Genomic DNA, 13,302 nt, shown 5'->3' on the forward strand with positions numbered 1-13,302 from the left:
TGCCCCTTTCATATATACTTAACTTTCTTGATCAGTTCTTTGAGCACCTGGCACTCTCCCCCAACCTCAGGAAAGGCATCTTATTGTAGCCGTGCTTAATTAGAAGTGTTTTATATATCCGTGTTTAATCTATTAAAATGCAGTAGGTAATTAATTTCCTCCCCATTAGGCTGTGATGTTGATCTTGGAGGTTTTGCTGGTCTTTTTGATTTGAAAGCAGCTGGTTTCAAAGATCCTCTTCTGGCAAGTGGAACAGATGGTGTTGGAACTAAACTGAAGGTAATCAAACACCTATGTGATTGATTAAAGGCCTTTTGTGAATGATAATTTACCATATATCGAATACGTATTTTTCCCCTCTTGATGTATATGCACTAAAGAGAACCATACCAAATAACCATAAAGTATGGCTAAAATATCTACGTATTTCTAACAACACGATGTTGTTGAAACTATATCTGGATGGAAGGGTTATTGGAGGGGATTAAACGGGATACTTTTGGGGGCACCTGGGTGGCTCAGTTGGTTAAGTGTCAGACTCTTGATTTTGGCTCAGGTCATGATCTCAGGGTCATGGGATCCAGCACTGCATCCAGCTCCAGGCTCAGCAGGGAGCCTGCTTGAGATTCTCTCCCTCTGCCCCTCCCCCCATTCCCACACTTACACTCTCTCTTCCTCTCTAAAATAAGTAAATCTTTAAAAAGGGGGGGGGGTTCTTTTGGGGCACCTAGGTGGCTCAATCAGTTAAGCATCTGCCTTCAGCTTAGGTCATGATTCTGGATTTCCCAAGCCCCACGTTGGGCTCCCTGCTCAGCAGGGAGTCTGCTTCTCCCTCTCCCTCTCCTCCTTCCCCTGCTCGTGCATGCTCTCTCTTGCTCTCTCAAATAAATAAAATCTTTTTAAAAAAAATTAAAAACAGGATACTTTTGGATCAAGTGGCTTATCAGAATTTAGTATTTTATCTTTAGGTGTTTGGAACAGCTAGCCAAATAGCAATAATATTTATTAGCTTCCGTTGATAAACTGACAAGGTATAATTTGGAGCTTATTTTTTATGTGGATGTTTTGTGTATTGTGCTTCTTTAGATTGCCCAACAGTGTAATAAACATGATACCATTGGTCAAGATTTGGTTGCAATGTGTGTCAATGACATTCTGGCCCAAGGGGCAGAGCCTCTTTTCTTCCTTGATTACTTTTCCTGTGGAAAACTTGACCTCAATACAACTGAAGCTGTTGTTGCTGGAATTGCGAGAGCTTGTGGAAAAGCTGGATGTGCTCTCCTTGGTATGACCATCCATTTTAATCACATGTCCTTCTTCTTACTGTATTTTAGCCCTGTGTATAAATGTGATTAGTACTAATATAGCTAAGAAGAAAAACTACATATTACATGATGAGGCAAATAAAATATAGATAACATTACCTGAAGAAAACTTAGATCCTGGTGCCCTCAAGCCCCTCCTCAAGGGTTTGTCCCCCAGATTTCCTATTCCTAAACTGTGACCCAGGCCTTACCTTTTTCCCTGATTTTTATCATTTCCATCCCCATCTTTCTCAAGGGCCTCATGGACAAACATGGTTAGGGGTTATTTCCTCTTCACTGGCCTGCAGCAGAAGTAGATGATTCCTGACATTCTACATCTTAAGCATTATTTTCCAACAGAAGTAACACTAAGAATATAATGTACCTAAGATTTACAGAAATATTGCTTAAATATATATGGGAACTTTGAGCAAAATGAATTGTAGGTTGACCAAGCAATGAACCTACCTCTTTTATATTAACTATTTCTGTGGACACATCTTTCCCAAAAGCCAAAATGACCTTTTCAACCATCTTTTAGAACAGTTTATAATTTGGAGTCTGGGGGCGCCTGGGTGGTTCAGTCATTTCAGGTCATGATCCCAGGGTACTGGGATCCAGCCCCACATCAGGCTTCCTGCTCAGCGGGAAGCCTGCTTCTACCTCTCCCACTCCCCCTGCTTATGTTCCTTCTCTCGCTGTGTCTCTCTCTGTCAAATAAATAAATAAAACCTTAAAAAAAAAAAAATGGGGGCGCCTGGGTGGCTCAGTTGGTTAAGCGACTGCCTTCGGCTCAGGTCATGATCCTGGAGTCCCGGGATCGAGTCCCGCATCGGGCTCCCTGCTCGGCAGAGAGCCTGCTTCTCCCTCCGACCCTCCCCCCTCTCATGTGCTCTCTCTCTCTCTCTCTCTCTCATTCTCTCTGGCTCAAATAAATAAATAAAAAAATCTTAAAAAAAAAAAAAAAAAATGGAGTCTGCCTGCCTAGACCCTTTCTTTACATATGATCACAAAAGTGAACTATGCTATACTTTTTAGGCCAGGGCATTTGGATTTAAGCAGACCTGATTAAATCACCTCTCTAAGCCTGTACCGTCATCTGGAATATAGAGTGATTATAAAGGTCAAATATAAATGAAAGCATTTCTAAAATTAAACTGCTGTAGAAATGACATTATATTCAGCCAAGCATTCGTTCTTTGAAGATAATGCTGTTTGGGGGCTACACTTACCTTTGTGGAAATTAGTACTGTTTCCCTTGAAATCACACTTGGTCAAAAATTCTGTTAGGCAGCTAATAGAGTACATATTTTTTAATGTTTGCGGAATATAGCCACGTGTTTAATTGTTCATAGTAAGAGTAGGGGCACCTGGCTGGCTCAGTCAGAAGACCATGCAACTCTTGATCTTGAGGTCCTTGAGTTCAAGCCCCATGTTGGGTGTAGAAATTACATACATACATATATACATACATACACAGACAAACTTAAAGAAAAAAAGAGGACCTGGTGTCAGTACTTCCTAGACAGGTTTATAAATATTATGTGATTTCTTGGCTCTTGTTTTATCATCCTGCCAGGAGGTGAAACTGCAGAAATGCCTGACATGTATCCTCCGGGAGAATATGACCTAGCTGGTTTTGCCGTTGGTGCCATGGAGCGGGATCAGAAACTCCCTCACCTGGAAAGAATCACTGAAGGGGATGTTGTTATTGGAATAGCTTCATCTGGTCTTCACAGCAATGGATTCAGCCTTGTAAGGAAAATTGTAGCAAAATCTTCCCTCCAGTACTCGTCTCCAGCACCTGAAGGCTGTGGTGACCAGACCTTAGGTAAACACACTCACGTTTAAATTTTCCTGCTTGTAAATAGTGAGCAACCACTCAATGGGTTAGTCTTTCATTAGTTAGTTAGAATGGAATAAATTACATTATCCTATGATGTCACCGTTTGGACATTATCATATAACTGGTGTGTCTACAGGGTCAAATCATTCTCTATTTCAGAATTGTTGACATATGCTTTGGTTTTACATTCATAGGCTAAGTGTTTGTCTTATCTCTCCAATACACAGGGGACTTACTTCTCACTCCAACCAGAATCTACAGCCATTCACTGCTACCTGTCCTACGTGCAGGACACGTCAAGGCCTTTGCCCATATTACTGGTGGAGGATTGCTAGAAAACATCCCCAGAGTCCTTCCTCAGAAGTTTGGGGTAGATTTAGGTAAGATTGCTAAAAGGAAATTTTGTTTGGAAAACCATTGGGAGGAAAAATGCATTATGAAAGAAAACTATGGGTAGTTAGTGCACATATAATTATATATATATCGGGGGAAAAAAATTTTTTTTTTTAAGATTTTATTTATTTGACAGGCAGTGAGAGAAGGAACACAAGCAGGGGGAGTGGGGGAGGGAGGAGCAAGCTTCCCGCCGAGCAGGGAGCCCGATGCAGGGCTCAGTCCCAGAACCCTGGGATCATGACCCAAGCCAAAGACAGACACTTAACGACTGAACCACCCAGGTATCCCTGTATGGAAAATTCTTAATTATTGGGGTTTCTCAGAAAAAATAAGACTGACCTTTTTTACCTCTTTTTGCTTTATTAGCTATGTTTATAAGGCATAAGATCCTCTCATGTAACTGATCATCTCAAGCTCTATCAAGATGGAACCAGGAATGTTCCAGGAAGGGAAATGGTAGCCTGTGCAAGGGATAAATGGGACCCAAACCAAGGTATAGAGAAGGGAGACAGATTGGAGAATCACTTTGTGCTTAGAAGAAAAAGAAGTCCCAGGTTTCTAGTTAAGCAAGTGAATGGATGGTAACATCCATAACACAGGAGGAAGAGTAAATTTGGAGTAGGAAGTAGGAATAGTGTTTTGGTTTTTCTTTCCAAATATTATCTGTTTATTTTTAAAGATTTATTTACTTATTTGAGAGCGAGAGTGCAGCGGGGAGGGGCAGAGGGAGAGAATCTCAAGCAGACTCCCCGCTGAGCCCAGAGCCTGACAAGGGGCTCAATCTCAGGACCCTGAGATCATGACCTGAGCCAAAATCAAGAGTCAGATGCCTAACCTGCTGAGCCACCCAGGCGCCCCTCTTTATTTTCGAGGAGTGAGGGGAGTGCAGGTCCGTGCAAGGTAGGGGAGGGGCAAAGGGAGAGAGAATCTCAAGCAGACTCTGCACTGAATACAGAGCCCAACGTGGGGCTTGATCTCACGACCCTGAGATCAAGATCTGAGCAGAAATCGTGAGTCGGACACTCAACCACCTGAGCCACCCAGACGCCCCTGGAATAGTGTTTTAAATCTTCAGGGTGTTTACTGTAAGGTGTGTGAGAGCAGAAGTTGCTATCAGGCTGAAGTTAGGTTTGGTGCTCACGTGCAGAGGGTAATAGTTACAGCCAAGAGAGTGGGGGGACTGCAAGGTGGTTCCTCAGCGTTCTGTCCACTTTAAAGATCGACAGACGTAGAATTACTGGAAAAGCACAGTCAGAAGCAGGGAGTGAACCATGTAAAAGTATCATGAACTCCAAGGATTTGAACACAACACTGGTCAGCAGCGTCGGGCACAGCAAAGAGATCTGGGATGAGAACTAGAAATAAGCCAGTATGATTCAGTCAGCTCAAAAAGCATGTCAGTGAGTGTAGATACCACCTGCCACATGATTGTGGGGGGGGATGGGTGGCAGAGATACAGGGACAGTGAATGGAGGTTGCTGTTTCAAGAAACTTACTGGTAAAAGGGAAGGGGGAGTCATTACTTACACTCATGGCAAAATGAGCAACAGGGTTTTCCCTCCCTGTTTTTATAGGGTAAAGAGACAGAGGAACTGCTCCAACTATCATGGTCAACTAATATACATTGGTTTGAGGAAACAGAAACTAAAGAAGGTCACATAAAGTAGCCCCTTTTCCCAGTTAAGAAGGGCTTAGTGAGATGAGCAGACTAGGAGTGAGGGCTTGAGGAAAGGAGTAAATAATAAAGTAGACTGGGAGAAACAAGAATGAGACAACAAGCACTGAAGATGAAGGCGAAGCTGGTTGATTTTTCTCCCAAAGTATGAGCATGTATAGCCTTGAAACATGAATGAAAAAAAAATTGGGTTGATCCAGTCGGGCTGGCCAAGTGGAGAGGTCGCTCGTGAGGGGAAGCAGCTATGAGTGCACGTGAGTAGATGTGCTGAGCCAACGGTAGAATCAGTACGTGAAGCTAAGAGAGAACCTGAAGAGTCAGAACTAGGTCGTGATGTAGAGTTGATATCACCGTATTCCCAACGGCCATTGTGGTTGAGTCACAAAAATGTCTGTGTCCCAGTAAAGAGGAAAGTCAGGCCCTTATATCAGCCTCTGAGATTTCTTCTAGGAATCATACTCCGACAACAGATTTAGGTAAGGCGTTTACAACATAAAGTTGCAATTGGTTATATTACTCCTGACAGATCTGATCATTTGTAGAAACTGGGCTCTTAGCCTGTCAGGGTTTGTTTGTTTGTTTGCTTACAAACAAATACTTTGTAAATCATTTTGCTAAAATGAGATCATAGTTTGGTAATCTGCTATTTATTCTGCCATTTACTATATCAATATCCAGCTGTCATAATAGCGTCGTTTTTGAGATGAGCATTCCATTTTTTTATATGCGTATACCGCTGTTTGGTTTTATGTTGCTGTTGACTTTTGACTATTGATACAACAGTGAACATCATAGTAGCTAAATCTTTTGAGCTCAACTTTTAAGAAAGGACATTGCCCAGCTCGTAGAAATGGAATTAAGTCTGATAGAGGAGAAGGTTCATAGACATGCGATGCTCCTTAAAAATTGTATCAACTCTAGAGCATTAAAGAACTGATTATCCAGGGTGCCCGACTGGCTCAGACAGTAGAGCATGCAATTCTTTATCTTGGGGTCTTGAGTTCATTCAAGCCTCACGTTAAGGGTAGAGTTTACTTAAAAAAAAAAATAAACAAAAATAAAGAACTGAGTATCCAACAGATACACCAAATTAATAAGGGGAACTGATCGTTAACCCTATTATTTAGTAAAAAGCTAAATCGTAATGGCTTCCCTTTCTTAGGAGCATCATAAGTAAATATTTAATTTAGTATAGGTTTGGCAAGTCAGATCCCATAACTACAGATTCCAAAGAACCATCCAAATTTAAATTATGTGTATGTTGTGTTTATGCCTTTACTTAAAAATTTTTATTAGAGATTTTTGTTGTATTGTAACAGACCTAAATCTAAAATTTAAAGTGAATATGGGAAGGAGTGCCTGGGTGGCTCAATCAGTTAAGCGTTCGACTCTTAATTTCAGTTCAGGTTGTGATCTCAGGATCCTAGGATCAAGCCTCGTGTTGGGCTCCACGCTCAGCCACAAGTCTGCTTGTCCCTCTGTCCCCCGCAACCCCCACCACCGCGCATGTGCACATGCGTGCTCTCGCGCTCTCTCAAATAAAATCTTTTTAAAAAGTAAAGTAAATAGGGGTGCCTGGGTGGCTCAGTCGTTAAGCGTCTGCCTTCGGCTCAGGTCATAATCCCAGGGTCCTGGGATCAAGCCCCACATTGGGCTCCCTGCTCAGCAGGAAGCCTGCTTCTCCCTCTTCCACTCCCCCTGCTTGTGTTCCTGCATATCTCTGTCAAATAAATAAAATCTTTAAAAAAAAAAATAAAGTAAATACGGAGGGACAAGGTTTTGATTTTAACCTTTTATATAGTGTAACTATTTTTAAATAGTGGATATGTTTCTTCTAAATCTGTAACATAAGCCACCTAGTTTTGCATCATACTTAGGGTACGTTTTGGTCATCGCTAAGACCCAGCTTAACATTCGCAAACCTTTACTGGAATTCAGCTGGTAACACAATTAATCCATTAAGGGATTTCTAAGAATTTAGTTAATGCAGCACAAAACCTCACTTAACTGTGAATACTGGCCAAGTGTGTCAGCAAAAATGTTTGGTATCTGAGGTACAAATGGATCCTACCCCAAAATTGTGAAAAGGCCAGTTTATAGTTCTACCCTATATAAAATAGCAGTGCTGCTTATAATTTCCACAGCTTTGTATAAAGGCATACATTATATTTTGTGTGAGACGATAGGTTAATCAGACAACTCTTGCCTGTTTTCAGATGCCCAGACCTGGAGGGTCCCCAGGATCTTCTCATGGTTACAGCAGGAAGGACACCTCTCTGAGGAAGAGATGGCCAGAACATTTAACTGTGGGATTGGGGCTGCCGTCATGGTATCAAAGGATCTGACAGAGCAGATTCTGAGGGATATTAAGCAGCACAAGGAAGAAGCCTGGGTGATTGGCAAGGTGGTTGCATGTCCTGAAGGTAATCACTCTTTGATTCGTTGTTCTTAGTATATAACCTGAAATACAACTCTGCCCTGCCTCCGAAGCTGTGCCCACCTTTTAGTCGAACCATTGGTATGGCAGCTGCATTTCCATAGCTGTAACATGACAACGCCCAAGCTAGTAACACATTTCTCTTCATTTCTGCCTGACACCTCTGTGTAGTAGTCCCTATGCGCAGCTACACCCCACAGGACAACCCGTAACCAATGAGGTGAATAAATACCCACTTCAGAGACAGAAGAAGGGAGCAGTTCTGAGGCAGAGTCTTCATGGCTCTTTTGAGGGTCGCAGTGGAATCAAGTCCCAGTTGCCCACAGTGGTGACCAGTTTAATAACACACTCTTATATTGTCTCTCCATATCACTTTCCCAGATCCTCCCTCTGGTTTCCTGGGATCACTTCCCAGAATAATCTTCCCACAGGCAAAACCTTGTCTCAAGCGAATTCAGGGAATAGTGAAGCAAGCACCCTGACAAGTGCTGTGTATACTCAGGACTCTGTTAGAAGTACTAGAAATTAGCAGAGTAGCAGAAAACCAACTCACATTAGCTAGGAGATGCGAGGGCTTGCCGATTATGTCCGTGTCTGCCTTTCGTTCCTTCATTATGTAGGTTTCATTTCAAGCAGGTTCTCCAAATACCAGAAGGATATCTTGAGCCCACATCCTTGAGCTCACATTGCAATCGGTAAGGGAGGCCCTCTCTTCCTCAACATCCTGTGTCAGATCTTTGAATAGCCTTACTTGGGTCACATGCCTCCCCTGAGGCCACAAGATAGTGATGTGCTGTGGCTTTTAGTTGAAGTAGGTAATTATACATGTTCTCTTTCAGGAAGTTTTTATGAATGAGTAACATTAAGTACTACAAGTCTATTCTTCATTTTAGTCCTTGCATATCTTATTTTCAGAATGAAGTATTCTCAAGTTTTCATAAAATACTTTTCTTTCCATTATTACTGTTAATTCACAGTTGTTCCATTCTTATTTATTGGGTGTGTTTGAAATGAAGGTTCTCCTCGTGTGAAAGTCAAGAATCTGATAGAAACCATGCAAATAAATGGCTCAGTATTGAAGGATGGCACTCTGAAAAATCATTTCTCTGTCCAACCAAAAAAGGCAAGAGTGGCTGTCCTAATATCTGGAACAGGTAAGATATGCCTTCTTCTTTACTGTGGGGCTGTAGAAATGCTCTTTCCAGGTGCTTGGGTGGCTCAGTTGGTTAAGCATCTGCCTTCGGCTCAGGTCATGATCCCAGGAGCCTGGAATCAAGTCCCACATCAGGCTCCCTGCTTAGCGAGGAGTCTGCTTCTCCTTCTGCCCCTCCCCCTGCTTGTGCTCACGCACAGGCTCTCTCTCAAAAATGAATTAATTTTAAAAAGAAATGCTCTTTCCTCCTCTCCCCCTCCCCGCTAAAAAAACCTCCTTCCAATTGTGAGCAAACTGTCAGTAGAGCGGGGACAGGGGATCATTAAGGACTTTTATTCTGTGTCCTCAGTCTTTCTACTATTCTCAGGCTTTTGAGACACCTAAAGGAAGAGTAGAGGGTATAAGGAAGATGATTGAAGAAAGAGAAACCAGAAAAGATGGAAAATCCAACTTTCGTATCACAGCTTTCTAGTTAAAAAGTCTTAAAACAGCTGAGGTGTTTTTTGTTTTTTGTTTTTTTAATTGGTAATAAGAATATGAAATTTATGGTTGGCTCTTGTGGATAGAGAGGTAAAATAATAATAAGAGTATCATATTCTCTCAGATGGAGATAGCATATTTATTTTTCCCACTACTGTAAGTAACATTGCTATGAACATTTTTGTAAATATACAGTACATTTCTAGGTGCATAGCTGATTATTTCTTTAGGATACATTCCCGGAAGTGTAACTGCTTTCCAAGTCCATTTTAAGATTTCAATATACTTTAGGCCCAAGTTGATGGTAAAGTAAAGAAGCTATTGTAAGGGTCATAGTGGTTTCTTCTTAAGAGGGTTGATTTTTCAGAGCATCTGGCTAACTCAGTCGGTAGAGCATGTGGCTTTTGATCTCAGGGTTGTAAGTTCAAGCCCCACATTGGGCATAGAGATTGCTTAAAAAAAATAAAATCTTAAAAGAAAGAGAGTTGATTTTTCTTACTTATTTAAGCAGCTTATTCCTCACCAGTTTTTAAATCATGTTATACTGTTTCTTTTACTGTGCTCGATCATAAGATACTATTTTGCAAGAGCAATTACATATCCTAGAACCGAGAGTGCCTATGTTTTCATAAGCTATTACTCCATTCAAGAGAAAGGGAATTTAAAAGCCTCACATATTTTGCCATTCTTTTCTAAGACATCTATTCGGAAATCTTGACATTCACTATGCAAAATGGAACATACCTTTATTAAGAAACTTGCACTTACTTGTGTGTTTCTCTTTCAGGATCAAACCTGCAAGCTCTCATAGACAGTACAAGGGAGCCAGGTAGCTGTGCACACATTGTTGTTGTTATCTCCAACAAAGCCGCAGTGGCTGGTTTAGATAAAGCCGAAAGAGCCGGAATTCCCACCAGAGTGAGTTACTTTGAAAAGTGTCTTTCCTGCAGACTGTATTTAATCTCATAACCCCCCCACCTCCCCAACAGGACTTCCATCTGTAAGGGCAACTTGTTCTTTGGATCTCTGGACTGGGGTGTGTGCTGGGCTTGCCTTTCTACTTCATCCTCTCCATTCCTTAATTCTTCATATCAGAGGTGTCTTCATGAGAAAGAAGGGAAGTGTGGTCTATGTACAGGTTGAGTTTTAAATCGTTTTTGGTAATTCATTGAAAAAGTTGTGCCTATCTTTTTCTGTTACAGGTAATTAATCATAAATTATATAAAAGTCGTGTAGAATTTGACACAGCAATTGACCAAGTCCTTGAAGAGTACTCCACAGACATAGTCTGTCTTGCAGGATTCATGAGAATTTTATCTGGCCCCTTTGTCAGGAAATGGGATGGTAAGCAAAAATTGTGTGACGCCACATTGAGAAATCAACCGAATACAGAATGCAGGGGTCATTAGCTTCCCAAACAATCCCAATGGTGAGATATTTACTGGGCCATTTTAACACAGGTCATAATTTAATTTCCTTTGCCTCAGCTCAGAGAATGACCCAATGACCATTTTATCTGCGCTTTTTATCAGTTTTCTTTGGCCTGCTGTAATTAATCACTTTTTCTAAAAGAAGCTTAGGTTACTCACATTACTCATATTTCATCTTCTGAGTAAATACTCAGTAGAGACATTTTTACTTGTGTAGAAGCAAAAGGAAGTGATTGCCTATATCCCACAATGAAGAGTCCATCCTCTCCTTAGGAAGTGTAGACCGTTGCCACACATGGCAAGGTAGGCACTGTTTCTGGAAAACATGCCTTGTGTTACTGTGTCTTTGTGTTTTGACTGCATCCTATTGTCCTTTTTTGTGCACCTGTTTGGACAATAAATGGATTCTCTCTCCAAAGACTTCCTGTTTTCTTAAGTGAATATGGTTAGACAGAGTCCTTGTGGTGTAGTGAAAACTGGCCGAGCTGTGGTGCCGTAAGGCACAGAACTAGCCAGTCTAGCATCTGGCTGGTGGACATGCCGCTTCATGCTCAGAAGTCAAGCACATAGACGCAATGCAGGAGTCTCCTGTCTTTCTAACAGTACGTGCTAGCGGCAGGCCGAATTTTCCTCAAGAGCTCTGTGATCTAGAGTTGACCTCCCTGCCCTGCAGGCGCCTCTTCAGTTGTGCAAGGCGGGAGTTTGCTGCCCCCAGGGCCTCCTGGATGAAAACCTTTATTTCCCTTTACTTCATTTCTGTCTTTTACGAAGAAACACCCATCCCAGAGAAATCCTTTTCCTCCTGACCCCTGATTCTAGACAGAAAACCATACATTCCTTTGGTAGAGTACATAGGAGTTTTAAATTCTGACCACTGTGTTTTTACTAATTTCCAGGGAAGATGCTCAACATTCACCCATCCTTGCTCCCTTCTTTTAAGGGTTCAAATGCCCACGAGCAAGCCCTAGAAGCCGGGGTCACAGTCACTGGGTGTACTGTGCACTTTGTAGCTGTGAGTATCTCTACCAAAATATTATTAGTGTCTATATGTAAATTGTACTAGCTAGAAAGTAATGTTCAAAACTTCTTCTTTCTTCTCCAGGAAGATGTAGATGCTGGACAAATTATTTTACAAGAATCTGTTCCAGTGAAGAGAGATGACACTGTTGCAACTCTGTCTGAAAGAGTGAAATTAGCAGAGCACAAAATATTTCCTGCAGCCCTCCAGCTGGTAGCCAGTGGAGCTGTAGGGCTTGGAGAAAACGGCAAGATCCGTTGGGTCACAGAAGAGTGAAGCCTCCCAACCCGGGAATAGAGCCAGTTCTGAAAAAAGTCTGGCTATTTGCATGATGACTTTTACCATGGACTCAGCCGAGAAGAACAGATGCTAAAAAAGAAGTCCTCACCCTCACCTCTGGCTGGTTTTTTTTAAGGAACAGAGATTCGTTAAAAACAAGACTGGTACAGCATGTCTAAGACCTGTGTGTGTCACCTCCAGTGGTCTTTCAGGGTTTACCTGTTCTGGACCTTCTGGTTCGTAATCAAGTTGGTCATTCAGAATTCCTCTCACTTTCAGCCAGACAAGATACCAAAACTAGTCTTCTTCTGAATGATACCGCCTCCATTTTTTGTAGTTATATGTGCTCTAGTATTTGAAGAGTTAACCCACAAGGCTACTAAGTTAATATCTCTCCCCTATATTATTTATCTGTATGGGTTTGAATTGAGACTTCTCTACTGTAATTATCCTGATCATAATTTAGGGTCATAAAATTTGTGTGTAGCTCCCATTTCTGAGAGAGTGTACTTTGTGCTTTGAAATATCATTAAACATCTCTCTAATTATTGACAGTTTCTATACCATGCAGATTTTAGCTTCACAGTTATTCTATGGGTTATCAACATCCATACTTTTTATAAATACTAGAAGGTTAAAGGGAGAGTTTTGGTGGCCTCTAGAATCAAACATAGGACTGAGGCATGTTACTCATCCTGTCTGTCTCTGTGTCCCCACCTACTAACGTAGGCAAATGCCTATCATAGTTGTTCTGATAATTAATACATGTGAAATGCCAAAAACCATGCTTGGCACAGAGTAGGCCCTCAAAGGTCAGCATTTATTTCATAGCTCTTCCCAGTTACGAAAGCTCTTGTAACTCAGTATTCCAGCAAGTATATCTCGAGCATAAAATTGAGAATGGTGATAAATAGAATATTGGAAGTGTGGTAGGTGCTGTTTGGGAGGAGTGAGGGCAGTCTCCCCAGACTAGTAAAGAGTATAATGGCACTGATGTGTTTTCCACTCTGGCCATTCATTTCCAATCCGGATATGCAATCCTGGAACTGGGAGGTCTAGGTCAACCTACGAGGCACATGTACATGACCCCAAGCTTGGTACCACATTTCTCCCATAGTGGAGTGAACAAGGAATGGCCAACCAGCCCAAAGGCAGCCAGCAATCCTTAGACTACTGGGCAGCCTTCACGGTGATGTGGCCTAAGGTCTGCCTGCCCAACTGGAGTGTACCTTATTGGCAGGATAACCAGGAGGCCCTGTTCGAATCCTCCCTGGGAGTTTAAAC

At 41.8% G+C, this 13,302-nt stretch overlaps 1 protein-coding gene across 3 annotated transcripts in view; it reads left to right on the top strand.

Moving 5' to 3' along the window:
* The window catches only part of GART (phosphoribosylglycinamide formyltransferase, phosphoribosylglycinamide synthetase, phosphoribosylaminoimidazole synthetase), a 29,002-nt gene extending 16,425 nt beyond the window's left edge, over positions 1-12,577 (top strand). For all 3 annotated transcript variants that reach the window (XM_021678078.1, XM_021678079.2, XM_021678077.1), the window contains exons 13-22: positions 170-279; positions 1,087-1,285; positions 2,884-3,135; positions 3,378-3,530; positions 7,438-7,644; positions 8,675-8,812; positions 10,079-10,209; positions 10,494-10,635; positions 11,618-11,733; positions 11,824-12,577. In XM_021678078.1, the coding sequence (XP_021533753.1) occupies positions 170-279; positions 1,087-1,285; positions 2,884-3,135; positions 3,378-3,530; positions 7,438-7,644; positions 8,675-8,812; positions 10,079-10,209; positions 10,494-10,635; positions 11,618-11,733; positions 11,824-12,015 (1,640 nt within the window). In that variant the 3' untranslated portion in view covers positions 12,016-12,577. The remainder of the gene's footprint in view (positions 1-169; positions 280-1,086; positions 1,286-2,883; positions 3,136-3,377; positions 3,531-7,437; positions 7,645-8,674; positions 8,813-10,078; positions 10,210-10,493; positions 10,636-11,617; positions 11,734-11,823) is intronic.
* The last annotated feature ends 725 nt before the right edge of the window (positions 12,578-13,302 follow it).

Source organism: Neomonachus schauinslandi, chromosome 1 (genome assembly GCF_002201575.2).
Source record: "Neomonachus schauinslandi chromosome 1, ASM220157v2, whole genome shotgun sequence".
Taxonomy (NCBI): Eukaryota; Metazoa; Chordata; class Mammalia; order Carnivora; family Phocidae; genus Neomonachus; species Neomonachus schauinslandi.